Raw genomic sequence first — 25649 nt, forward strand, 5'->3', positions numbered from 1 at the left:
TAGATCCAGTGACCTTCTAGGGTCATTTTCAACCATAGGGATATGTGAAAATGGGGAGAAATTCTCTTCTATGAGTACCTGAAAAAAGCCATTGCACTTCATATAGTCTAAAGGATAAAAAATTTGTCCAGAAGTTAGATTTATGGCTTTTTTTCAACATTCATATAGAGAGATATTTCCTGCTTCTACCTATTTGCCTTTCCTTCAAATTATTTAACTTTGAAGGTCATGTTTTTCATCATTTTAGGGAGTCTCTGGAGAAAACCATGTAGCCTTTCTATTTGTTACTATTAGGCTTTCAAAGATTGCAGGCCAGTTTAACAGTAACTTTTGAAATTACATTCCTGGCCCCCTCTCTTTTCTTCACCCACAGTTCACCATCTCCCATCCCTTTGCCTAGCAGGCCTTCCTACATCCCAGAATCCTCTTTTCCTTCAGCTCAGTTCTCCTAACAGATCCTTCTTCTCAAAACCACCAGCACTAGAGCTCAGGCCTGGAGTCAGACAGACCTGAATTTACATCTGGCCTCAGATACCAGCTATGTGACCTTAGGCAAGTCACTTAACATGCCCACCTCAGTTTCTTCAATTGTAAAATGGGAATATACCTATTCTCCAGGGTTGTTGTGAGGATCAAATGATATATCAAATGAGTAAAATGCTTAGCAAATGGATAACATAAGGTGATATATAATGTATCTGTTAGCTTTTGTTACATCTCACATGGCAGTCATTTCTTAAATATTTGTTCAGTTGATTTTTTTTTAATATAACACTCTTTGCCCTTCCTTTTGAATATTCACTTTTATTTTGGCTTCAAAGGTACCAAAAAAGTCTTGATTTTCTTCCTTCACTTATTCTATTTCCTTTTTCTGTTTCCTATTCTAATTCATCTTTCTAACCCTTTCCAAGACTCTGTTGTCAACTTTCTCCTCTTCCTTCTCTACATTCTTTCCCTTGGCAAGCTCATTTATCTCACAGCTTCAGCCATCACTTCTATACAGGTGATTCTCAAGTCTCCATCTCCAACCTGACCTTTTTTATCTAAGTTCCAGACTCTGATCTTGATCTTCATCTAAGGTTTAGCCATTACTAGGATGAACTTGGGTAGGACACTGGCCTTCTCTGCAAAGTAAGGAGGTTGGACTTGATCATCTCTGCAGTACTTTCCCACTCTGCACCCTATAATTCTATAATCTTTCTCTTAGAACAATTTCATTTTATTCATGCATAGATCTGGCCGTTTCTTTCCTTTTAGGAAACCTTCTGTGGTTTCCTGTTATCTGTATTCATGTAGGGAGACAAGACACATACACACATAAATATGACACAAAGTAATAGATATTCTTCAACCACTTATTTTTAATCTTTCAAAAAAATTTAGAATGTGCTCTCATTCAGTAATTTAATATACTCCACGTAAGATCTATACATGTGAAATAGTTAAATGGCATGACAGAGCAATTTAAGATAAGTGTCAAAAGGAGTATAAATAGATAATAATATGTTAATATGGAAAATCAGAGTGGGCAGAAACAGATAAGAAGGATTCATGAAGGACATAGGATTTCTTCCCTGTGCTACACTGTTTTGGTGATGGTCATGCTGAAAAAGGAATAAGCATGTATGTTTCTAATAACTCCAGTACAGCCTTGCCATTTCAGTCCTTTTTTTTTTTTTTTCTGGCCTTTATTCCTAGACCAGAATTCTGGATCACATGCTCATTTTCTATGTGGAAAGTTATGCTTTTCTCTCAATACTGCTTCCCCTCATCAAGCTTCTTCATGTCTGCTCTGCTAACTACAAACCAAGGATTTGCTGGACAGTATTCTTGTTCTTTTAGTTTCACAAGCCATTTGGGCAACAGCGCTACACTTTGAAACAGCTTTATCATCTGGGTTTCTCATTATTAAAATAATTCAAGGTTCTATCCTGGAAAATTCTTTCCTTTATAAGCAAGGTTACTGCCTGCCTGAATTTTTACTTTTCCTCTATCCCTTGGGAAAGAAATTCTTACAAGGTTTTGCTTTTGTTTTTATATTTTCTTTTCCTTCCCAACAATGAAAAACCCTTCAAAGACTTTGCCTTTTTTTTTTTCTTTCTGGTTCAATATGCAACCGTTTTTTGCTATTTAAATTTGTGCTTCTTTAAATATAAGAAACCTTCTGGGTTTTTTCTGTGCTGCCTTTATAGTCTTTATACTAAATTTTTTCTCATCAATTAATTAATTCAACAGATATTTATGTGAATGCATACCATGTACAAGGCACTCTGTTAAGTGCTCTGATGCAAAGAATAAAACAAAAATACAAGTATAAAAGAATAAAAAGAGGGTCTTGCCATCATTAAACTTTTGATCCACTAAAGTGAGAGTAGCTCATCATTATTTTTCCAAAGTACTAAATGTGGCTCAGCAGCCACCTAAAAATTCCTAATGTAGCTACAGGGTTGCTGAGGAATTCTTATTCTCTGTTATATATTTCCTGTTTGGAAACCTTATGGGATTATTCTATTATTTGAATTAGGGTATAAAGGGATCCAAGAAGTTTAGCTTTGCATCTGAACTTCTGGATGTTTGAACTAACTACTGAATCTTATGAGATCCATTTATTATAAGTCGAGAGGTCTTGCCTGCTTCCAAGAACCATCATTCAGCATGTTAGGAACCAGCAGCACCAGAGAATACTGTGAACATTGGCAATGACCCATGAATCTGACCTGTTTTGGCAGTCTGGTGGGAAAAGGGGGAGTGTTAAAATATAGATGTTCGAAGTTTGGAGGGTTTGTGTCTCTTTTTATATATATATCTTTCTATCCCTGCCTGCCATTATTGTCCCATAAATTCTGCTTCTTCCTTTTGGTGCCTAAATTAGATTGAAATCTATATATAGCTGTATCCATATAAAAAATTTACAAAAATATAGCAGCTGTAACTAACTCTAGCAGGTCCATCAGCTCCCATTTTTGAACAGTGAATAACTGTTCTGCCAAAACCCTCATGTTAAAAGTAAATATGTATAGGCTACTTTTTATAGTGCATTGTGGTGATGAACAAATTGAAGAAACATTTGAAAACCTATAGAATTGTTTATTCTAAACATATTTCAATTGAGGCCAGAACACACTATATATATTTCTTAGAATTGTTCATCTGGATATGGTACTAATGTGTATATTTTGGGATAATTATTTGGATTTAAGATGGCAACATTTAATTTAGTAGTTCAAAGTTATTGTAGCATTGTTGATTAGTAGTAGGTTGGGTTTTTTTTTTTTTTTCTGGTTTTGAGTTGCTAACCACCAACTTCTAAAACCTCTAAAAAAGGTATCTACATAAGAAAGTCCCAGTGAGGAACTCTTCCCCTGAACATTGCTAGGGAGGGATCTATGACTAAGGAGGTAAATTCTAGGCGTATGAGTTAAGTGACTTAAACCAGAGTCACATGGCCAGTAAGTGTCAGTGATGAAATCTGAGCCAAAGTCATCCTGACTCTGAGCCCAACAGTGTAGCTATTATTACTATACTTCCTCTGTTTTTATAATTTAATATAAATGAATTTTTTAGTTAACACTGCTTCATAGTGTTTTATCAAGCTTTTATGCTATGAATTCTGTTGTTCACTGAGCACAAGAGAGATCAGGATAGACCTTAGAAAAATGTACCATATCAGAGATTGAAATTAGTAAGAGAAGATCCATCCAAAGCCTACATCATATTGCTATTTTATATCTGATCTCATTGACCTCTACAAAATTTATAGACATATATACAGACATAAATACCTACATATATACATATTTATAGACATATGTGATTTTTTAATTTGACACACTGTTATTAAGATAAACTATAGTAAAAATATTGACAAGAAATATTAAATTTGCAAGTACATTACATAAATTATCTCACTTGAACTTTACAACAACCCTGTAACATAGGTGGTAAACTTTAAATAGTAGTATATGGGAATTCAAAAGTGAAAGCACCTATTACATCCATTTTTTCCTAATCTAAAATCAAAAATTTTGCTTTGCTAAACTGGGTTTTATTTTGAATATAAATAAATTAATAGTAATTTTACTTGGGATAGATATATTTTTAAGAGAAGGGGAAGTATAGATTGCTCTGATGTATATGTGCCTGCTAAAACAACTGTATCTTTCCATCTAAATAGGTAAATTAGTAAATAGATATCTATTATTCCAGCTAGATTATGTGTGTATGTGTATGTGTATATATATATGTATATATATATTTGTATATATATATATATATATATATATATATGTTTATATATAGATATCAATAGATATAGACCTATTTATATCTAAATGGATAGATCTATCATTATATATATCTATAAAGAAAATTCCTTTTAGGTAAGAATTAGACTTGATAATTACTGAAATTCTTTACAATTCTTATGTTATGTGATTCTGTGTTCTATGTACTTATATGAATATACATGTGCAAAAATACATGTGCACACACACACATACTTAGATACATAAATGTGTTTGTATCTTGTGTTTTATTACTCTGAAATGTGTATCTTATATGATAAAGGAGTGCTAACATGGCAATGCTGAATCCAAATATAAAAAGCTTGTATTTTATGTTCCCTGAGAGTAAGCATTCAATCAGTATTTGTTAAAAGATCTCCCCATGCTTTTTTCCAGCCTGTTTATTCCCATCTTCCAGAACCTGATTCAAATTTAAAATCCCTCAAGAATGACTGATTAATTCTACTTCTCAATTCTTATCAGTCCTTATGGATTCAAAATATTAATTCTCATTCATTTCATTCCTTATTATATTCTTTTTTTTAATTTAATAGCCTTTTATTTACAGGTTATATGTATGGGTAACTTTACAGCATTAACAATTGCCAAACCTCTTGTTCCAATTTTTCACCTCTTACCCCCCACCCCCTCCCCTAGATGGCAGGATGACCAGTAGATGTTAAATACATTAAAATATAAATTAGATACACAATAAGTATACATGACCAAACCGTTATTTTGCTGTACAAAAAGAATCAGACTCTGAAATATTGTACAATTAGCCTTTGAAGGAAATCAAAAATGCAGGTGGGCATAAATATAGGGATTGGGAATTTAATGTAATGGTTTTTAGTCATCTCCCAGAGTTCTTTCTCTGGGCGTAGCTGGTTCAGTTCATTACTGCTCTCATTTCTTACAGAACAGTAATATTCCATAACATTCATATACCACAATTTATTCAGCCATTCTCCAACTGATGGACATCCATTCAGTTTCCAGTTTCTAGCCACTACAAAAAGGGCTGCCACAAACATTCGTACACATACAGGTCCCTTTCCCTTCTTTATAATCTCTTTGGGATCCTTATTATATTCTTAAATTTTTGTGGGATATATGTTGTTTACCCCCAACTATAAACTTACTAAGGACAGGAACTTTCCCATTTACATCTTTTATATCTCCCATCAGAACTGTGATGAGAAGATGGAATCATTCCACTTTGGGGATTAGGCAGCTAGTTTCATGACAAATTAGTATGGCTGAAGTTATAACCATGGAAGAGAAGTTTTTGAGTTTTAAGAGTTGTCAAAAGCATTCTTCTCCACCACAGACTAAATAAGAAGGATGATAATCCAGAATAGAGAGGATACAGTAGCAAAACAATGAAGTACCATGACTAAGTAAAATTAATGTGAACATGTATTATACTTCCATTCCCTGTTGTTATACCCTTTCAGGCTACTACTACATATAATATTGAATTCAATATGATTTTTTTCCTTATAAAAATGTTGGAGAGAGGAAGAGGAAGTAATCATATAGTGTGACTCCTCATCCTTCCAACTTTGGTTCGGTTTTCCAGTATACTTAAATCAGGGCTCAAAACAGAGAAAACTGGTGAACAACTTACTGGTTTAGGAGAGAGATAGAAAGAAGGTACATTATCAAGAAACGAGAAAAGCAAAAATTCGTATTTAGTTGGTATTGAGAGACACTATGTTTCTTGCAGCATATTTATCTTCCAAATCAGATTTGGCTCAACCTGATGTGAAAATTAATTTGCATTCCCCAAAGCACACAATATTTAAGATGGCCTCAAAGTATTGGGGTAAGGAGCCACTCTCTGAGTAGGAATTTACTGCAGGTAATCAACATATTCATTATCAAGAGATGACTTCAAAATAATAATTACAGAGGATTTGATGACATCATGAAACGAGCATAGTGTTAGCTTCTTGTTGCTATTTTAAAAGCAAAACATAAAAAACTAATAGTCATGTCATTTGTGATGTGACAAAAAACTAAAGATGGTGAATTAATAAAACAACTTTTTCCCCACAGCTCTGAAAGTGAATCTGGCTCTCAAAGTGCTTGTGATCAGCTTGTAACACCAACAGCTCTGGCTGCTTGTACCCGAGTGGATTCCTGCTTCACCCCATGGTTTGTGCCATCCCTCGCAGTCTCCCTCCAGTTTGCTCACCTAGAATTTCATTTCTGTCATCACCTTGATCAGCTGGGAACAGGTACTCTTTACTCTGAGATAGTTCGCAAACCTTTTCATCTTTCTCATTTTGTTTTGCTAGTTATGAATCACATTGTTCATTAACAGTTACCCTGGGAACTTCCAGGAAGTGCAAAGAAGGGTTTCAATTTCAAATTGATGCCTTCTGTTGCCTGTATTAGGAGCCTTCAATGCCCAGAGTGCTGTGGTTGCTGATTGCCTTTCCTATGGGACTGAATATTTTTAGAAGTGTCATTCATTTTCCCTGGAACAGTGAGGAGCATTGCCAAGTCTGTCCAGCAGCAATGGCTTGCAGCCACATGAGGCAACAGGCATGTCCAGCAGGTGTTCCCTTTCTTTTCAAAAAACTTATAGATCTTTTATGTTTTCCACCAATACCATTGAGCTAGTTCATTTTACAGAACTCTTGAAATGCTTTAAGACTTTGGGGCTTCTGTAATAAGGATTTTTGAGAAATCTACAAGAATTACGGGTTTCACTGTTATTCCGATTATGATCTTTTTGAAAGAGATGCATCTGTTTTTGTTCAATGTGCTGTGTCATTGCATTAATGGCATGGACATTCCAGAAGTACTTCAGGATATTGCCTGATTTCAAACACAGGAACACTTTCTGTAGGAGATGGACAAAACCTCAGATAACTTGAGTAGTTTTACAAGTTTTGATTTAAATTTTTCTACAATCCAAGAATAGCCTCTGACAAACTTGCTAATGTTAATATTCCCAATCAGATAGTTATTTATAAATCATTTTTGACTATACTCTAGCTTTTTAGTTAATACACCAGGTGTTAGGACTTTTGATTTACACACAATGGGAAAAAAGCAAAAATCAGATTAAAACCAAACACAGCTGCTGGTAAGCATATTGCCTTTTCAGCAAGAACAAAAAGGGGAGCGGGTAGATTAAGCTGCTTTTAAAAAAAAATTTCTTGAAGAAACTTATGTTTTTTAAAGTATATAAGAGATGCAGTATCGTCCTATAGGAGTCTCCTTACCTTTGAGGAATTTGACTTTTTGTATTTGAGACTCAGTATTCCGCTGTCTTCTGTGAAAATAAGGGAACCATTGATTAATACTTATGAGAGAAGAGAGTCTGCTATCTGGAGCCTCAGCAAAGCTTCTTTTAAAACTCAACTTCAGATATAAAATATACTGTTTGAAAAGGAAACATGTTTTAAACAAAAGTAGGCCCTTATTTCAATTTAGAAAAAAATCAAAAATTCAACTTTTGGAAGTGTCATCTAACCCTGTGTATTATATTGTTTTCCTTTTCCAAAGTAAAATTTCTTTTTGCAAACTGAAAGCTCATATATTTTCCCCCATAATGTATGGTCAGTCACTTCTAATGTGTTGTTTTTCTTCCTTTTTTGTTTTCTTCATAGTTTCACCACAGTACCTACAGCCATTCATCTCTGATAAGAATGTTCCAGCTGAGCTAGAGTACATGATTCTCTCTTTTAGAGAACCACACATTTATCTCAGGCAGTGGAACGATGGATCAGTCTGTCAGGAGTTCCAGTTCTCTACTCAAGCTGATTGCAAACTTCTAGAGTGCAGAAATGTTACCATGCAGACTGTGGTGAAACCCTTTAGCATCCATGGACAGATTGCTGTTTCTAGTGAGGCAACAGAAAAACTTCTGGACTGTACTGTGATAGTTGATTCTATATTTGTAAACTTTGGGCAGCATGCAGTTCATTCTCTAAACACTGCAATACAAGCTTGGCAACAGGTACGTACATTCCATAGCCATTTCCAAAGTGACCGTGTTTAATTTTCAATTGGATGCCATGTCAGACAAGTCAAAACCAAACTGCAATGTGACAGAATGAAGTGGATGGGCAGTGGAATATTTGGCACATGTTTCTACACTGGCAAAGCAACCCACATTATTTTTTAGAACTCTAGAGAATATGGGTCTTCTACACATGCATTGAATATTATGCCCACATTTTTGTGACTAATGTGCCACATCTGTGTATAAAGTACCCTATTCCCCAGAATTTTTTCCAAGTTCTTTATAGTTTCAGTTTGCCAAAGTTTCAATCAATCAGTACTTAGTGTAATCTCAAGGATTGTTAAAAAAATGAAACATCAATGTGGGTCTTTCAGATATTAGGCACTTTATGTTTTCACATACATACACATATACCAAGATAATCTGTATATGATAGGCAGGTAAAATATAGTTTCTCTCCCTTGCCTCTGTTAACTTACCATTCTTTCAATATATCGTTAAGAGGCTGACTACATAAAACAACTTTACACCCTACTGCTTTTTCATAATATTTTTTTCACTTTTACCCCTTTCTGTAAATCAGTCCATATTGGAAAGGGCTGAAATATGTTTGTGATGTCTGTCATATTTAAATTTTAATGGAAATAGGGTGCCTTCAGTTCTCAGTAGCATGTAATTCATTTAACTAAATCATGTGACAATAACAGATTTCAGAGTTGTTTTGCATCCTTTACTAATTTTTAGTGTAATTTTAAAAATAGAACTTTTTTTCTTACTTAAGACCAGACAGTTACTCCCCTAATAGTCTTTGTATGCTGCATTTGGGGTTTCATTTCCCAAGTACAAGTTCAGCATTGACCTGAGGAACTTTCAATTCTCTAACCTCCTAATTGTCATGGGAACAAATCATTCTATTTATATGCATGAAGACCTATATAGAGCTGAGGAATTAATTACCTAACATGGCACTACAATAGCAAAGTAAGAAAAGATAAAGCATCTGCTTTATATTAAAAATTCTTTTTTAAGGGCATTCCATGGTTTTCTTGTTGCAAAGGACATGCGTAAAACAAGAGCTAGTGTGATCTAAATCTTTACAGCTGGTTCAAATAGCAATGTGAAAATAATCTTTGTAGCTCCAATTTCTGTGTTTTTTTGGTCATATTCTGAACAATACATTTAATAAAAAACAAAAATAGAAAAAAGACATTGATAGGGCATTTAAACCTAGGATATTTTTTACTTAGCATCAGTGCCTGTTATTAAGAAGACCCATGTGTGGCAACTACTGCAAAATGGCCTTCAGAAATATCGGTTCCCTCCCAGGGTAAAGAATTCTCTTAGACACAGCTATACATATAAATAAAATATGGTGCATAAATATTTAAATGTTTTAAACCACATCAGAGTGTGAATGACTGACTGACTAACATGGTGCCTTGAAGGAGTATTCTGAGTTGGAAAAAAATTGAATTGTATATTTGATTAAGTAGAGCCATATGTCACGTAGTATATTGCTGACAGGTACATTCTATGAATAGTTGGTTCTGATTTATACAGGGATTTGGCAATGTTAACATGAGCCACAAGAGGATATACTTCTGTAATTGTTGCTGTAATTTTCTCGTTTCCTCCCATGTCAAGGGTACTTGCCACCATGTTCTAATGTGGTGGGCATCTAACCTTATGTATTTGAAAGTAAATTTAAATGTATTCTTTTGAAATCACAAGATATTTATCACAAAAATAGACTTTTTCCTTAAAGGTTCTTAAAGTCGTTTCTAAGATGTTCTATACATGATTTATCTGCATTAGAGGGATAGTCCAGTTTCTCAATCACAGTGTTTATTGTACAATCATCTTCATAGATAGTATGATTGCTGCCAACCAGAACATGAACCCAATTAGCAGGAAACACAATTTAAGTTTCTGCATACTTGTACTGAATTGATATCCCAGATAAATAATTTTTTAGACAATACAGATGGGCTAGACAGTTGAAGCATGAAGCCATTTGGCCTTGCACCTTAAGGTTTAACAGATCTGGTTTTTCTAGCAGTACATTCCTTTTCTTCCTCCCTCTCTCAGCAAATGATGTATGTTTTTGAAACAAGATTGAGATCCCAAAGTATCAAATGCAGTTTCTTTCATGACTTCAAATCAAACATGAGCAGATTAACACTCAAGAGATATTTTTGAAAAGGTGAAAATTGTGTCCTTTTTTATTTCATACAGTATTATGTCCCATTTCATTAAAAATTTGTTTCTAACACTCTAAACTCTACCGGGAGTATTGATGGTATGTATGGTAAATGGTAAAAGGTAAATAAGGGAGCTTTTAGTTGTCAAAGTGAGCACGGTCAAATTTAAATTATGTGATATCACATAAAATTCTTAAAAATTTTTTAGCCTATATCCAGCATTCCAAGAAATGTTTAAAATTGTTACGCTTACAATGAACTCCACATATGAAGAGTCAATACAGTGAAACAGTTCCCTAAAGACTTTCTGTATTCTTTAGAAAAATGTAAATAACTCCCTTGTGTTCTTTAATTTGCATTTTTTCCTAAATTCCTCATCATGTAAATAAAAGGTCTACTGAAGGGATAGGGAAAGCAATGTTTTGGAGTTTTTTCCCTTTTTATTTATTGTTGTTTTTTCTGAACCCCATCTGGTAGCTTGACCTCAGTGTTGCCAATAAATAGATCCCTACTCATTACTAAAATGAAGTTTTGAATCCCAGGATTTTTAAGACAGCTAAGATTTAGAATTGCGTTTGTTTTCTCATGTTAGCGTTCAAGACGTTAGGGAAAAGGATGAATGTTTAGTAACAAATGAACTTGAATAACAAGTTTAACAAGTTCATAAAAAATGTGTGATTGAAAAAACAAATTGACTAGTTGCATGATGAGATCAAGGAATGACTAATGGATAGTCTGTGTGCCCTATTAGTATCTTCACCAGATCAAGAAGGATCAACATGCTCCTTTCTCCCCACTCCAGACACACTGGGTAAACCCCCTGTGGCAAGCTTATGGGAGTTTCATCAGATGTACAAGTATGGAAGGGTTGTCATATGCATAGGCTTTCATATCAATGAGATCACGCATCTTTTAGAGCACTAGAACAGAACAACTGGGTTTTTAAACTACATCTTATACTGAAAACATTATATCTGAGAAAGAGAGAAAGTTAGTTTTCTTTTGAGTCCTTTTATCATAATCCTCTCATCTATATAGATAGTCACTAGAAACCTCAAAAAAGATAAATGCTGCTTCTGCTACTCAGTGAAAATGGATGTTGTCAGTGTACATAATAGCAGATGAAGAGAAATTGAGCCATTTCTAGATGCCCTACTCCTCCCAGGGTTTGTGCTCTAAATTATGATCTACCCTTTGGCATCTTCCAGGTTATTAGTCTCAAACTGTCTCTTCTAAGAGAATGCTTCAGGGATTTATACCAAATTGGTTTCCCTTGGTTGAGTCTCAGCTTATTCTGCACTTCATCCCTCTAGACTTCAGGAATGTGAGACCTTGAGGTGGGACAAGTTGTCCAGCATGGATGGAAGTCTCCTACCCCATTTATATTTCATGGAACTGGTGCAGAAGAAAGGAAAGTGTCGATATAATTCTAAGCTACCTGGCATAAGAATATATTAATAATATTTTAGATCTTCAGCTAGGAAAAAATCTGGAGAAAATTGAAAGTAGCATTGTCAACATCATTTTATCATGTTTTTATGCTTGCCTTCCCAATGATGGCAAGATGGTATGGAGGGCCCCCTCTCCACAGATAGTCATTACATTACTAGCACTTTAGTATATTGTGCCTTGGTTAATATATGTGTTACTGTTTTTGTGTATAAAAAAAAAAAGGATCTAGCTGGTATGGCAGACCACAAGATGAGTCCAGGGGCTGTCAATCAAAAAAACGAATATGATCTTATGTGACATTGAAAGACAGTGTCCAGGACAAGGAAAGTAAATAGTCTGACTCTACTGTGCCCTTTTCAGATTACATTTGCATTATTGTTTTTATTTAATTTTGAGCAATATTTTTAGGGAGGATCTTGATAATCTGGAGAGCATCCAGAAAAGTGTTACCCCAAATGGGCAGAGCAGCTTAAGGCCTTCCAACATGAAGACTGGTTGAAGGAATGAGGTATATTTAGCCTGGAGATGAGAAAATTCAGTATCAGAAAGAAGAGCCATATTTTAAGTATTTCAAAGACTCAAAAATAAAACAATCTGGATATATTCTGATTAGCACCACAGAGCAGAACCTGGAACAATGGGTGAATGTTGTAGAGAGAAAATTTTAGGTTTTATATGAGAAAAAACTTAGCAATAATTAGAGAATAAGTTTCCTTAAGAATCTCCTCTCACTGGATATCTTCAGGACAAGACTAGTGTCTGGTATGCCATAATGCAGATTTTTTATTTTTTTATTAGGAATGGATTATACTAGATAGATTAGGAGATCCCTTCCAACTGTGAGATTCTCTGATTTCGTAGACTTCTCAGGGATTATTAGTTCATCAGTAAAGCTCAAAAGTTTGCTTAAATCTGTTGATTTACTAATAAGTCCATCAGTTACTGGACATTAGCTGAAATATATTCATTCATAGAAGTAACACTCTGTAAGACTAGTAATAATTTTTACCATTCTTAAAAAAAAAATCCTAGCTTTTAAGCAACATAACAGCATAAGGAAATCTACAGCTTTTTCTTCATCTTTCTCTCAGAGGAGTTACACTCACACATTCACACTCCTACAGAAGGGATCTAAGGGTTTTGTTTGCTAAACAATCCCTGCTTTTTAAAGAACATACCACTCTTTGGTATCGAATCGAATGTCACATTTAGAAGAAATTGAACTTTGTCATCCTTGCTTTTAGTACACTATTTGAAGAACACTGGCCCATGAACCTTTTCTATTTTTTTTTTGTTTGTTTGTTTTTATTGTTGTAGCATGTTAATTCACTTGAAGAAACCCAAAAGTTTGAGAGTTCTCATTGTTCTTTTTATTTTTCTGTGTCATATGATTTGTTTTGCTGGAGTATAAATCAAAACATGTTCTTGGAACATTTTAGATCTCTTTAAGGTGTGTGTGTGTGTGTGACACACACTCATGCTTTTGCTTGGGAGTATAGAATATTTTGTGTACCAGAGCTAATGACTAGAGATCTTTTCGTGTTTTTGTCTTGTAACTCTCGCCACTGGGCAGACAGCTGCCAAACATCTTGCAATTAATCTGATGCACGTTGGCTTTCCTCTTCTTTTTCTTTCAGAACCAATGCCCTGAGGTAGAGGAGTTGGTCTTCAGCCATTTTGTGATCTGTAATGACACACAGGAGACACTGCGGTTTGGCCAGGTGGATACTGATGAAAATATTCTGCTGGCCAGTCTCCACAGTCACCAGTACAGCTGGCGTTCTCACAAGTCCCCACAGGTATTTCAAAAAGTCTCACAAACACAGTGATTGTTAAAGCCGGCTGTTCATATATTCTGTGTTTTTATGCCTGTATTCAGCTATTTCTTTTTAAATCTCCCTGGAAACCACATGGTATAGCAATATCAGACTCAAGCATTTGAGAAAAAGGATCGAAGAAATCCAGAAATATTAAGGGAATAAAATGAGGCACACATACAAGTTCAAGAGATTCAGAAGTCTAAATGGAATCTGGTTCAGTCCAGGAAGAGCCAGAAAATGAGAAAGAAAAGCACAGGGTTTTACGGTAGCTTTGTTGTGGTGCTGGGGTAGGGTTACAAAGACAAGATATGGATGGACTCAATGCATGGCCACAGTTTGAAAATAATATTTTGTTGAGAGATGGCTGAAGAAAGGACTAGCCCTAATGTCAGAAAGACCTATATTCTTTAAAAAAAAAAAAAAAAACTTCCTCTCACACATATTGCTTATGGAAATATGGCTAAGGCATTGACCTCTTAGAGTTTCCCAGGAAGACCTTGAAGACTGCAAGTTACAAAAGAGCTGGTGATCTAGATGTAAAATCCCAAACCAATTATTGGCTTCAATTAAATCAGTACTCAGGTGTTGTGATTTGGAGCAAAGGAAATGTCAGAAAGTACTCTAAACATATTATTCTCTTTAGAATTCCATTATAAAGAAAACTATGTATGTCTCTGATTGAAAAGAATTTCTTCAAGGAGTGAGTGAACCTTCCCATGCAATGCTAGAAAGATGAGGAAGGCAGCTTCAGACTTTGTTATGCCTTTATTCTGAGTACAGATGGGATTGCTTATTTGGGTCATCAGGGACTTGCCAAAAAGGTTACTTGTCCAATATGACAAAGGTAGCTACTCTATCATCTCAAATTTTTATTCAGTCACAAATAGGAAGATTATAATCCTACCTAACTTTTTATTAAAAATGCACACTTAATTTAGTTTGATCTAATAAACATAAAACAACAATGAATCCTTTTCTCAGAGTTCCTGTTTAGAGAGTTTTTCCATGTGATTTGATGATATATTTTCATTTTTAGGTCACATCTATAGGTTTTTTAATTTATTTCCTTTTTAAAGTAGTTTTTCTTTTAGGAAGCTTTTAAAAAAAAAATTTGCATCCTGCTAAAGAAAGTTTTCATATATTAATGATGTATTGGTAGATGTTTAGAAAGTCTTTAGTTGTTTAATATTGTTATGTAACTACAAGGTAATCAGAAAGTTGCAGGATATGGGCCAGTGAAAAGCCCAGAGGAGGAAGATCTGTTCCACCTTCAGCCATTTGGATAATATATAAGCTAAGTTTAAATATCCTTCTAAATTCCCAAATCATCTATAGAAGCCAAAAAAGGAGGATCTAATAAAGAGAATAAAGAGCTGAGTCAGAAAGACTCCAAATCCATGAAAAGAACAGTGGGATGGTAGGTTAGCAAAAAAAACCAGGATTATTATGCTATTCTACATGTTCTTAATACAGTGAACTTTAAAATAGATTATTAAATTTGTTTTCTCACCTTATTCCCACAAAATCTCCATAAAGTAGATAGTATTAGTCTCATTTTATAGCTAAAGAAATGAACAACGAAAAAAAAAAAAAAAGTTGGGTGTCCAAAGTAAATCACACAGATAATGATAAAGACTGAACTAAACTGAGATTTTCTGATTCTCAGTGTTGTTGTTGTTTTTCTTTTTACCACTCTGCCACACACTTCTTTCTGTTACTTAGGAAGGCTGGAGTGTCAAAGTTTTGGGAGGAAAGCTTCAAAAACTAAGTATATATTATTCACTACCTAAGTTCAGTCCAAGTATGAAGCCTTGCAAAGATTCATAGTTTTACCAAAAGCACCAGGTGACCTGTAAAAATATGCTCAAAATAGCACTAAAATGGGAGAGACACAATCTATCCAATTTTTCTATCTGTACCTGTACTCTGCAAATGCATTGTCCTGAGTTTCAAGGTACTTTGTATATACTTTGTGTAATAATTGAACTCTTATCTGCTATTAATCAGAATTACAGAAAATAAAGGACCTTTTAATATTTAAGCTGTAGAAGGCAATCATTAGATCACAGATGTAGCGTTAAAGGGGAATGTTGGAGGCCATCTAGGCTAAGGTCTCATTTTAAAGGTGAGGGAACAGAAGGCCCAAAGTGTTGAATGCAAGAACCAAGATTCAAAGCCATCTTTTGTACAAACCTTGAGAATAAGAGGCCACTGTGAAGATCTATAGAATTTTTTAATCTCATCAATTGCAAATTCTGCTACATCAGGGGTCCTTTACCTTTCTTGTGTTTATACCCTCTGGCACTCTGATGAAGCCTACGGACCTCTTCTCAGGATAATTTTTCTAAATGCATAGAATAAAATACATGAGATTATAAAGGAAATAAATTATATTGGAATAAAGATGTGATTGTTTTCTCTATCTACATTCATGGACGCCTGGAAATCTTTCCAGAGATTCCCTAAGGATAAATGAACACCAAGTAAAGGACCCCTGTGTCTCCATCACAATGAGATATTACACTGGGCGAAAAAAGAAAGAAGAGACAGAAGAGAATCCCTTGGTTATTAGTCCATCCAAAATCTCTAAGAGGATTTCTTAGGTTTGGACAACTTAACTCCATTTAGCAGTATAGCTTACATTCCTGAAGTGTTTTGTTTTTCTTTAAAGAGATCAAAAAAGCATTGATGATACCTTGCAAGGTCAGGATATCTTAGAACCACACACACCATTACTCACAACAGTGCAAACTTGACATGGATGGGAAGAAGACACTCTTGAGAAGTGTGATTCAGAGCTAAAAAAAAAAAAAAAAACAAAAAAAACAGAAGGAGAAACCTTTCACAATCAAGGAGCCTTGATACTTTCCTTGTAGTTTCTTGAACACACTCAGAAAGAACCACTTATAATGCTGGAAAAGGCACAACTATTTCTTGCCTAAATAAACAAGAGTGAACAAAACAAAAATGTTTTTTAGAGAAGTCATGAAAATATTCAGCTGGACAGAGTCAAGTACCCCCATCACATCATATCCTTCGGTATCAAAGGTTCTTTATTAGACTTCAGAGGAGACTGGCTAGGAATCATAGAATTAGAATGCTAGAGCTGAAAGGGAGCCTTAGAAATAACCATGAGTCCTTCCTCTCTCTTGATTTACCAAAGAAGAAAAGAGTGGTACAGGTCGGGAGAAAGTAAGTGACTGGCCCATAATGACCCTAAGCTAACAAAGCACTTTTCTACCAAGAAGCTCCTCAAATTGAAGAACAACGGATCTACTCAACTCAGTAAAAACTCTCTTCTTCAGAGCAGACAATAAATAGTATGTTCAGCTCAAAGGGAAAAGGAACTTTGTTTAACTTAGACTACTTTTCTAGGCAAACCAAATACAGTGCTGCCTCAGTTAATCTGCATGGTTTATTTATGAAGATTCTGGCTAATAAATGTTTCTGGTTCATTGTGCATCAACTCACTGTTGCAAAAAATCTGGCTGCGGCACTGACATCCTGTTTTAACCTTAAAACCTACCTAATTTATACTGCAAAACTGCAAGGATATGCCTGTCATTTTAACACCTCTTCTGTGCTGACAGAGCTCCTAACTGCTGTATTACTTATTCAGCAGTGCTCTGTAGCCAGTTTGTGGCCTCTAGGAAAAAAGAACAAGATCCCTAAACCTGGTGTTTGTATAATCTTAACTACCATCTACCTTTCTAGCTCTTATCTCATCCCACAAACTGCATCACAGCCAAACTCAACCAGTAGGCATTTCCCAAAGCGGGAATTCCATTGCTTGTCTGTGTGCTTCTGCCCCATGTCTGAAGTGCACTCACTTCTGTCACCTTGGCAAAGCCTTATTATTAATGTTCTCTTCATCTTCCAATTTCCTTGTCGTTCATGGCACTATAGGATTAATCAGAATGGTGAGTGGCCTCTAGTCTAAAGAAAAGAAGACACAGATGTATCATAATTGTATTAATTATATGTGAGAGAAGGTACAGTCATGTTCTGTTGTGCTCTCAAAGGAAAGAACCAGGGGTAATAAGTAGAAGTTGCAAAGAGGCAAATATAGATGTGATGTAAGGAAAATTGTCCATACAGTTAGAGTTATCCAAGAGGGGAATGGACTGCCTTAGGAAGCAGTGAGTCTCCCTCACTGGAGAACCTCACACAGAGTAGGTATGACCACTTGTCACACAGACTGTCAAGGGCCTTCTTTACTGAGGATGAGCTGGATTAAACGGTGCTGAGTTCCTTTCCAATTCTAAAATTTTATTATTCTGGTTCTGTGAAATAATCACTTTAAAGGAGGGTGCATAATAAAAATATAAATCGCAAGTTATTTTTGGATCTCTTTGCTAGCCATTCAGAATACACTACCTAGACTAAAGGCTCAATCAGTTTCCTTCAAGAATAGCTCTAGAAGAGACATTTAGATGGCACAGTGGATAAAGCACTGGGCCTAAAGTCAGGAGGACCTGAGTTCAAATCTGGCCTCAGACACTTAACATGTCCTAGCTGTGTGACCCTGGGCAAATCACTTAACCTCAGTTGCCTCAGCAAAAAAAAAAAAAAAAAAAAAAAAAAGCTCTAGAGTTTCCCAGGAGTAGGAAATATTTGGAATTTTAAAGAAGTATTTAACCTTTGTACCTACCTAGGTCCTAGGTATTTAACCTTTGTACCTAGGTTATAAATTATCATACCTGCTCTATAGCTAAAATATTTTCATAATAACTTATGAAGCTTCTTTTCCTTTTTGTAAAAGCTCCAGATGGATCATTTTGAAATATTTGCTATTTTGAGTCTTCTAGCCAGGGTTCCAGTTGCCAGTGTATCTCTATAATTCAGACTTATTCCCAATATACATCTGTAGAATACAGGCATACATGTATCATTCTTCATTGGTTTGATTCTGAAAATACTTGTTGAGAAAGAGAAGAGGGAAGGAGGGAGGGAGAGAAAACATTTATTAAATACTGATTATGTGACAGATGTTGTGTTAAGTACTGAGAATTCACATACAAGCAAACAAAGCAGTGCCTACCATTAAAAGAGTACATTTTAATGGGGAAAGATGAAACAGAAAGTGGGCCTGGAAAGTGGAAATAAGGAGAGAGGTCACTGCGGGGGAAGAGTATCTGCCTTTGAGTGAGATAGGAGGTAAGGAATAGGATTCTGGAAAGAGAGTCTAGGTGAGAGTAAGTTCACACAGAAGTTGAACCCTTTCCAAATGGTGGACTTGGGGGTAGAGTTTTTACTCAGATGAAGAGGACCTCAGGATGGATAGAAGTCACCAAGGAAGGAGAGGTCCTGAGAAAATCCAAGTATTCCTGAAGCATGTACACAAACAACCTCTAAAAGATATACCTGGGCCTTAAGGTAAGAGAAGGAATGTATTTGTCATTGATAGAAGATGGGAGAAAGGAATCCCTTCTAGGTAGGGGAACCAGAAAAAGCTTAAAAAAAAAAAAAAGGGGGTGAAAAGGTAGATTGGAGCCAGATCCTCTACCAGTGAAAGGTATAGTTCCTCCTCTTGGTGCCTAGCATACTGCCTGGTAGGTGCTTAATAAATGCTTGTTGTTTGAATGATCCTTGGTGATCCTGAAGTGAGAAGTTTCAACAAGTGATAAGGCTGAAGCAAAAGATAGTAGTTTGAAGGTTGAGGAGTGTCTGAGTAGTAAAAGAAAGCTTTGAGAAGAGAGAAGTTTTGGAACAGCCACTATGGGGAATATCATAGGGAGTTAATAAAATAACTAAAAGATGTATGTACAGTAATAAGGCTCCAGTTGAAGTTAAATATGCATTCAATTATAATGGACCTATTCATCATGGTATCCTGAGCTCCCTTCAGCAAGATTCTAACTGGGGAGTATAGGTATGGAGAGGGAACTGGCGATTATTACAAAGCCAGTGGAAGAGGAGAGAACAAGAGATTTACAGATAGTGAAAAATGTTGAAATGACTTGCTTTCTATTATAAAGGAGTAAAAAGGAAAGTCCTAACAGGAAATGATCATAATTAAAAAAAAAAAATAACAACAGAAAAAAGGTCAGGTAAAAATCTGGTATTTCTAAAATAGATATGAACTAGTAAGATTTTTTTTTCCTAACTATCTATAGTGCTAGTATATGGAGAGTCACACTGCTAAGAATAATATTAAAAGAACCAATGATTCTACTAGTGAGTTCATACTAACTCATCTAGAATTTCTTTAAGGCCACAAGTCCTCAAGGATCAAATTTCCTTCAGATTCCCCAACACTTGTACTCTTATTACCATAATCAGCCAAAATGATATTTTTGGTGTTGAAAAATGTGAGTTAAAGTATCTTTGTCCTCTTGCCTCGTGATTCTGTACACAGAACATCCTTCACTAACTCATTTAGCAGAACATTGAACAGATATCCTAGCATCATATATTTAGAGCTATAAGTAGCTTTAAAAGTCATCTAAGTATAATAAGACAAATGATTAGAACAGAAAAGGAACTTTAAAGCTTTTGAGGCCAATTTTCCTTCCCCCATCTCCCCATTCCCTTCCCCCCAACATTTTACTTAAGAAGAAACTGAAGCTGAGAGTGGTTCAGTAACTAGCCCTGGGGTCACAGAACTAATTGGTGGTTCTGGTAGAATTTGAATTCAGAACTTCTGACTCCAAGCCCACTGCAGTATGCGTTGTGCCACCTAGCTGCCTCCAAAATACAGGCCTCTAAAACACAGAGCAAATTTGTCCAAGGTGGGATCAGTGACGGCTGCCTCTCTAGGATTTCATTTTGCTTTAGAGTTTGAATGTAATTGGGCTGCTTAGTGTAGTACACGGGTTCATGTAAGATTTTAAATAGTATTTTTTCTACGGTCAAAGGAAGGCATGGCTTAGGGGTTCTTTTGATTTGGATTTTTGATTTAATTAATATGGGGAATTCCTGAAGATGGATATTCCGTCCTTCATGCAGATCCACAAGTCCACCAGAACAAGTAGTTTTACACCATTGCCTGGAGTCCTGAAAGGCTGTGATTGTATTAGTGGCCCACTGGCTGGTGTATGTCAGAGCCAAGATTTAATCCAGGGAGGTCATCTTGAGTCCATGTTTAGCTCTCTATCACATTCGTTTATGAGGTGTCCCAAAAGTCTTTAATGGCTTAAAACTTCATTAAGATTTTGGGAACACCAGGTATAGTATATGTAATATGACACTACACATATACCTACATGTGTATCTTTTGTGTATGTATATTCATATATATGTGTATGTGTGTATATTATATATATGTATATATCTTGATTTAAACCTAACATTGCCCTAATTAAGATCACAAAATAATGATGTGCCTTAGGAGACCACTAGAAATATACTTTAAATGAGAAACAGGCTTTTAGAAATACAGTGTTTGGCTGCTGAACTATTCACAAAGTTTATGATCCTTTATCATAGGCTATAGATCTATACTACAACTGGTAAAATTATATAACCTGGGCCTTTAAAAAAAAAACCTATTATATGTAAAGTTTACCATAAATATTTTCTTCTAAAAATTATGGAAAGTATTTCCCAGAAAGCTACAGTATCATCCTTATTATTGTATAGGTCACAGCTGTCCACAACCAGTAATTCAGTTGTGGAGAAAGGAATTTATGCCTTTGCTCCCCAGTGGCGGTAACAAGCTTCTTTTTATTGTTACTGACATTAAGATGGCCAAAATCAGCAGAGGCAAACACTTCTTCAGACCATCTGGCAAGGATTTTTATCTAAAATATTCTGTAGATGGAGTCTGTTGAAATGTTGCCGAGCTATCTTCCATTAGTCACTAATTGGATGGGGGTGGGGGTATGAGCAGGAGTCAGGAAGAGTTGGTTATGGTTTGGGGAGGGGGGGAGTTAGTGCAACATCCTAGTCCAAGCACTTTGCCTCCCTCCCTTAAAGTGTCAGTATTAGCATCAAGGGGATTCCTAGAATCATTTGTATTCACTTTGACTTCTTAAAGGATAGAGAATTCTTGTAGGTTGCAAATGAAGCTCAAAAGGGAAAATTTTTCATGATAGTTTGGGTTAGTTGCTTACTTGGTATCAATCAGTTAGTCAGTAGGCATTTATTAAATGCCTATTATAGCCCAGTGTTGTACTGGCACTGATGTCATAAGTACAAAGAGTGAAGTAATCCCTGCTCTTGAAAACCTTAGCCTCAAACATATTGTTCCCTCTAAAGTCTGAAATACTACTTCAAGGAGAGGGATAAAGTCACATTCATAGCTTCAGAAGTAGGAAGAGCTACAAGAAACCATAGAGATCGTGTAATGCAATGCTTTTTTATTTTAAAAGGAAGTAAACTAAGACCCAGAAAAGTTGTGAGGCTGTGATTCCTTTTCTTTACTCATCATCCCTTTTTATTCCCAGCTAAGCCTTTTACTTCTATTTGTATTTTACATTGGTAAATTGTGAACTTAATACTACAGTATCTCATCAAGCTCAAGGGTTTTATGTCCAATAAGAGAATAAAAAATCCCAGTGATGTTATCTGTTTTAAGTATAAGCTGACCTGCCTCCAGAAGGAGACAGAGAAGAGACCAGAAGAATGCCTTTCCACACTCCAGGTTCTTAAAAAGGATAAAAGTTTCCTAAAGGAAACACAAGGAAAGTTTCAGCAAGAAAAAGAAGAGTTCTGAGGTTGAAAGAGGGAGACTTTAGCTGTATTAGAGTGATAGATAAAGGAAGTGTTACATGAAGGAGATAAAAAAAGGGAAAAGGCACCTGTATGACTAAGGGCTTTGAAACTTTCTCTAGAGAAAAGAGAGCTGGATGCTCAGAGGAAGAATGAACTACTTGTTCCTAAAGTCACAGAAGTCTTCAGGTAAGAAGCAGAGGAAAAAAAGAAGAGGAACAGTAGTTAGTGATTCATTTCTTAAACATACTGAGGCAACTATTTTTGACCTGATAATAATAGAAAAGTTCTGGGACATGTAGCCAAAATAAGACAGAGAAACTTCTAAGACTTGTCAAAACTGATGACAACTATTGACTTCCAGGAATTCATGAGTATAAATGATACTTCCAGAAGGAACCTAAAAAGTATTGACAATACTTAAGAAGTCTCAAGCAAGAAGACTACAAGGGCACAGATTATGTTTTCCTCAGTTTTTCCCCACTGAAACAAAGGATACAAATGATAAAAATTAATTTGGGAAGTGAACATTCTATTTAAGAAGATGTTAGCTATGTTTTTGGATCTCCTTACAATTTTTTACAACAAATTCCTCAGAGATGTTGTACACTTACTATGGCTTGGTAAGAATGTATTTGCTGAGTGACTTGCAACTCTAATCAAAAGAGCCTTAAACTAAAAATTATGGAGGAAGAACCCTGCTTCTGCATATACCCCAAGTTAGATTCCCGTTAAGAGTAGTCACAAAGAAGGAAGAATAGTATTTGATACTCCTGTAAACTTAAGGGAAACACATCAAAGAAAGGAGTCAGTAATAAAATCCATGTCTCAAGTGTCAATACACAAGTCAACAGGAATTTTAAGTACTTCCTATGTACCAGATACTGCAAAGCACTAGAAAAAGAAAAAGGGGGGGTGGGGTGGGAAGAAGGGAAAGGGAGGAGGGGAGGGAGAGAGAATGTTTTACACTTGCCATCAGGTAGAGAAAGGTCAGAGAATCAGGACTAGAGCCAGAAAAAGAATGAAGACATATCAGGGCTGAGTGTTTTCCTTAAAATAATGGTTCTTGGAATAACCAGCTAATTAGCAGGAGAAACCAAAGGGACAGAGAATATTTCCAACATGGGAAATCTAAGGGTGAAGTGAACTTCCAGGGTAAGGAGGCTTTCAGTATACTCATGAGACTAAAACCAGGAACCAGAAGGAGAAATATGTTGGAGAGTATTTGGTTGAAGGTCAAAAGAGAAAAAAACAGAAGTGTTTTTGTCACTGAGCTATATTGTAGTCCACCCAGACAGAAAGAGGAAATAGAAGAGCTGAGGAAACATTACAAATCTACTGCACAAGCATGATTCAGTAGTGCTGGGGGACTTCAATTATCTAGACATCTGCTAGAGTTTTCTCTGTCTGCCAAAAATGTGGCAATTAATAACTCCTTGACTTATCATAATGATAATTTCATCCTTCAATAGGTGGAGGAAGCAGTGGGACAAATTATCTTCTGAATATGATTCTTACTACCAAGGATAAACTAGTGACTTGAAGTGGGTGATTGAGGAAAGTGATCATTTTACCTTAAAGTTCATGAAAGAGGAGAAGAAATCTGGTATAGTCTGACATGCAACCTTGGCTTTGGGCTAGTATGTTTCAAAAAGTTTAGAGGAAAAATAGGATAATAGTCCAGGAGAAATAGGAGCTAACTCAACATAAAATTCTGAAGATGGGAAAAATAGAAAAGAAAAAAAAAAACCAAGATTTGTCCAAAGAAACCAATGTAAATTCAAAAAGAACTCATCAACCATTTTAAATTTTAAAAAGAAATGTACAGAAACTAGTAGCATGAGCAGGTATGTTCCTATAAAAATAGTGAGGAATCTTAAGGCTCCTAATAAGCCAAGGCTAGCAAAGAAAGCGAAGGATAATGAAAAAGGGAATTGGCCTTATTTTGGTTTGTTGTTTTTTTAAGCTATCTTTTAAGGGGAAAGAGGATCAGAGATGGGATGGGACTTTTGTTTAGGATGCTAATAGCCAACAAAGAAGGAAGAGAACTACTTCATTTTAATTTTATTTTTTATTTTTTCTGCAAAGTAGAATGGGTTTTATACTGGAAATGAAAGAACAAAAATGACTAAGGGGGATTGATAATAAAGATAAGTAAGAAAATATTAAAAGATCATCTAATTGTCTTTGATGAATTCAAGTCACTCACTCCAGATAAACTTAGATCCTGAAGAAAAAATTGGCAGATATGATTGCTAAGCAACTGTCAGTGATAGTAATGGATCAGGGAAAATGGGAGAGATGCCACCACATTGGTGAAGACTAAATGTTCCATTTTTCAAAAAGGAGAGAGACCATAGTAAACTTTAGATCTTGAATTCAATTCCTGGAACAAATCTAAAATAGATAATAAAAGAAATGGTTGTCAAACATATGAAAATAGAAACTGATTATGTAGCTCCATTAAGAATAGATCATGCCAGATTAGTCTAGTACCTTTTTTGACAAGATGCGAGTAGAGAAAGAAAATTACATATAGACAGATAACTAGATAGATACACACACATATGTATGTATGTGTAGTTCATCCAGATTTTGGCAAAGCTCTTGATAAAGTATCTCAGACTATTCTTCTAGGAGAAGATGGAAATAATTTATTGGCTGGTCAAACTTGAATAATCATTGTTAATGGTTCACTGCCCTTATGGCAGGAGATCTCCAGGATCATAATGCAGGGATTTGTGTTTGTCTCTGTACTGTTTAATATTTTTATCAGTGATTTGCATAAAAGCATAAGTGATATACTTATCAGACATGCAAATGACCTGAAGCTTTGAAATCGATGATGGAGTCAGAAGCAACTTGACAGAATAGGGCATCAGGATGAATCTCGTAATTAGGTGAAATTCAGTGAGAATAAACTGGTACAAAAAATTAGTTTCAGAAATAGAAGATGAGAGAAGCATGGATAGAGAATAGGTTTTCTGAAGAAAAAAATCAGAGTTTTAAAGGACTGCAGAATCTATATGAATAATCATTGATACATGGGGGCCCAAAAAGCTAATGCAATGTTGGGCTTCACTGAGAGAGGGGTGATTTAGTGTCCACATTCCTGTCCATCCTCCACTTATCAATCAAACTGATCTTAAATTGCAGGTCTGTATTATCCTTCCCATCCCCATTCCACTCCAGTTGCTCTCCCTTACCTCCAGAATCCAATATTAAATTTTCAGTTTTATTCTTAAACATTTTCATCATC

The 25649-nt window shown here is 35.5% G+C and overlaps 1 protein-coding gene across 7 annotated transcripts in view; it reads left to right on the plus strand.

Moving 5' to 3' along the window:
- The window catches only part of VPS13B (vacuolar protein sorting 13 homolog B), a 950112-nt gene that overhangs the window by 830811 nt on the left and 93652 nt on the right, over positions 1-25649 (plus strand). For all 7 annotated transcript variants that reach the window (XM_031954131.1, XM_031954187.1, XM_031954247.1 and 4 more), the window contains 3 exons: positions 6345-6526; positions 7910-8259; positions 13556-13717. In XM_031954131.1, the coding sequence (XP_031809991.1) occupies positions 6345-6526; positions 7910-8259; positions 13556-13717 (694 nt within the window). The remainder of the gene's footprint in view (positions 1-6344; positions 6527-7909; positions 8260-13555; positions 13718-25649) is intronic.

The sequence above is a fragment of the Sarcophilus harrisii genome, chromosome 1, assembly GCF_902635505.1.
Source record: "Sarcophilus harrisii chromosome 1, mSarHar1.11, whole genome shotgun sequence".
NCBI lineage: Eukaryota > Metazoa > Chordata > Mammalia > Dasyuromorphia > Dasyuridae > Sarcophilus > Sarcophilus harrisii.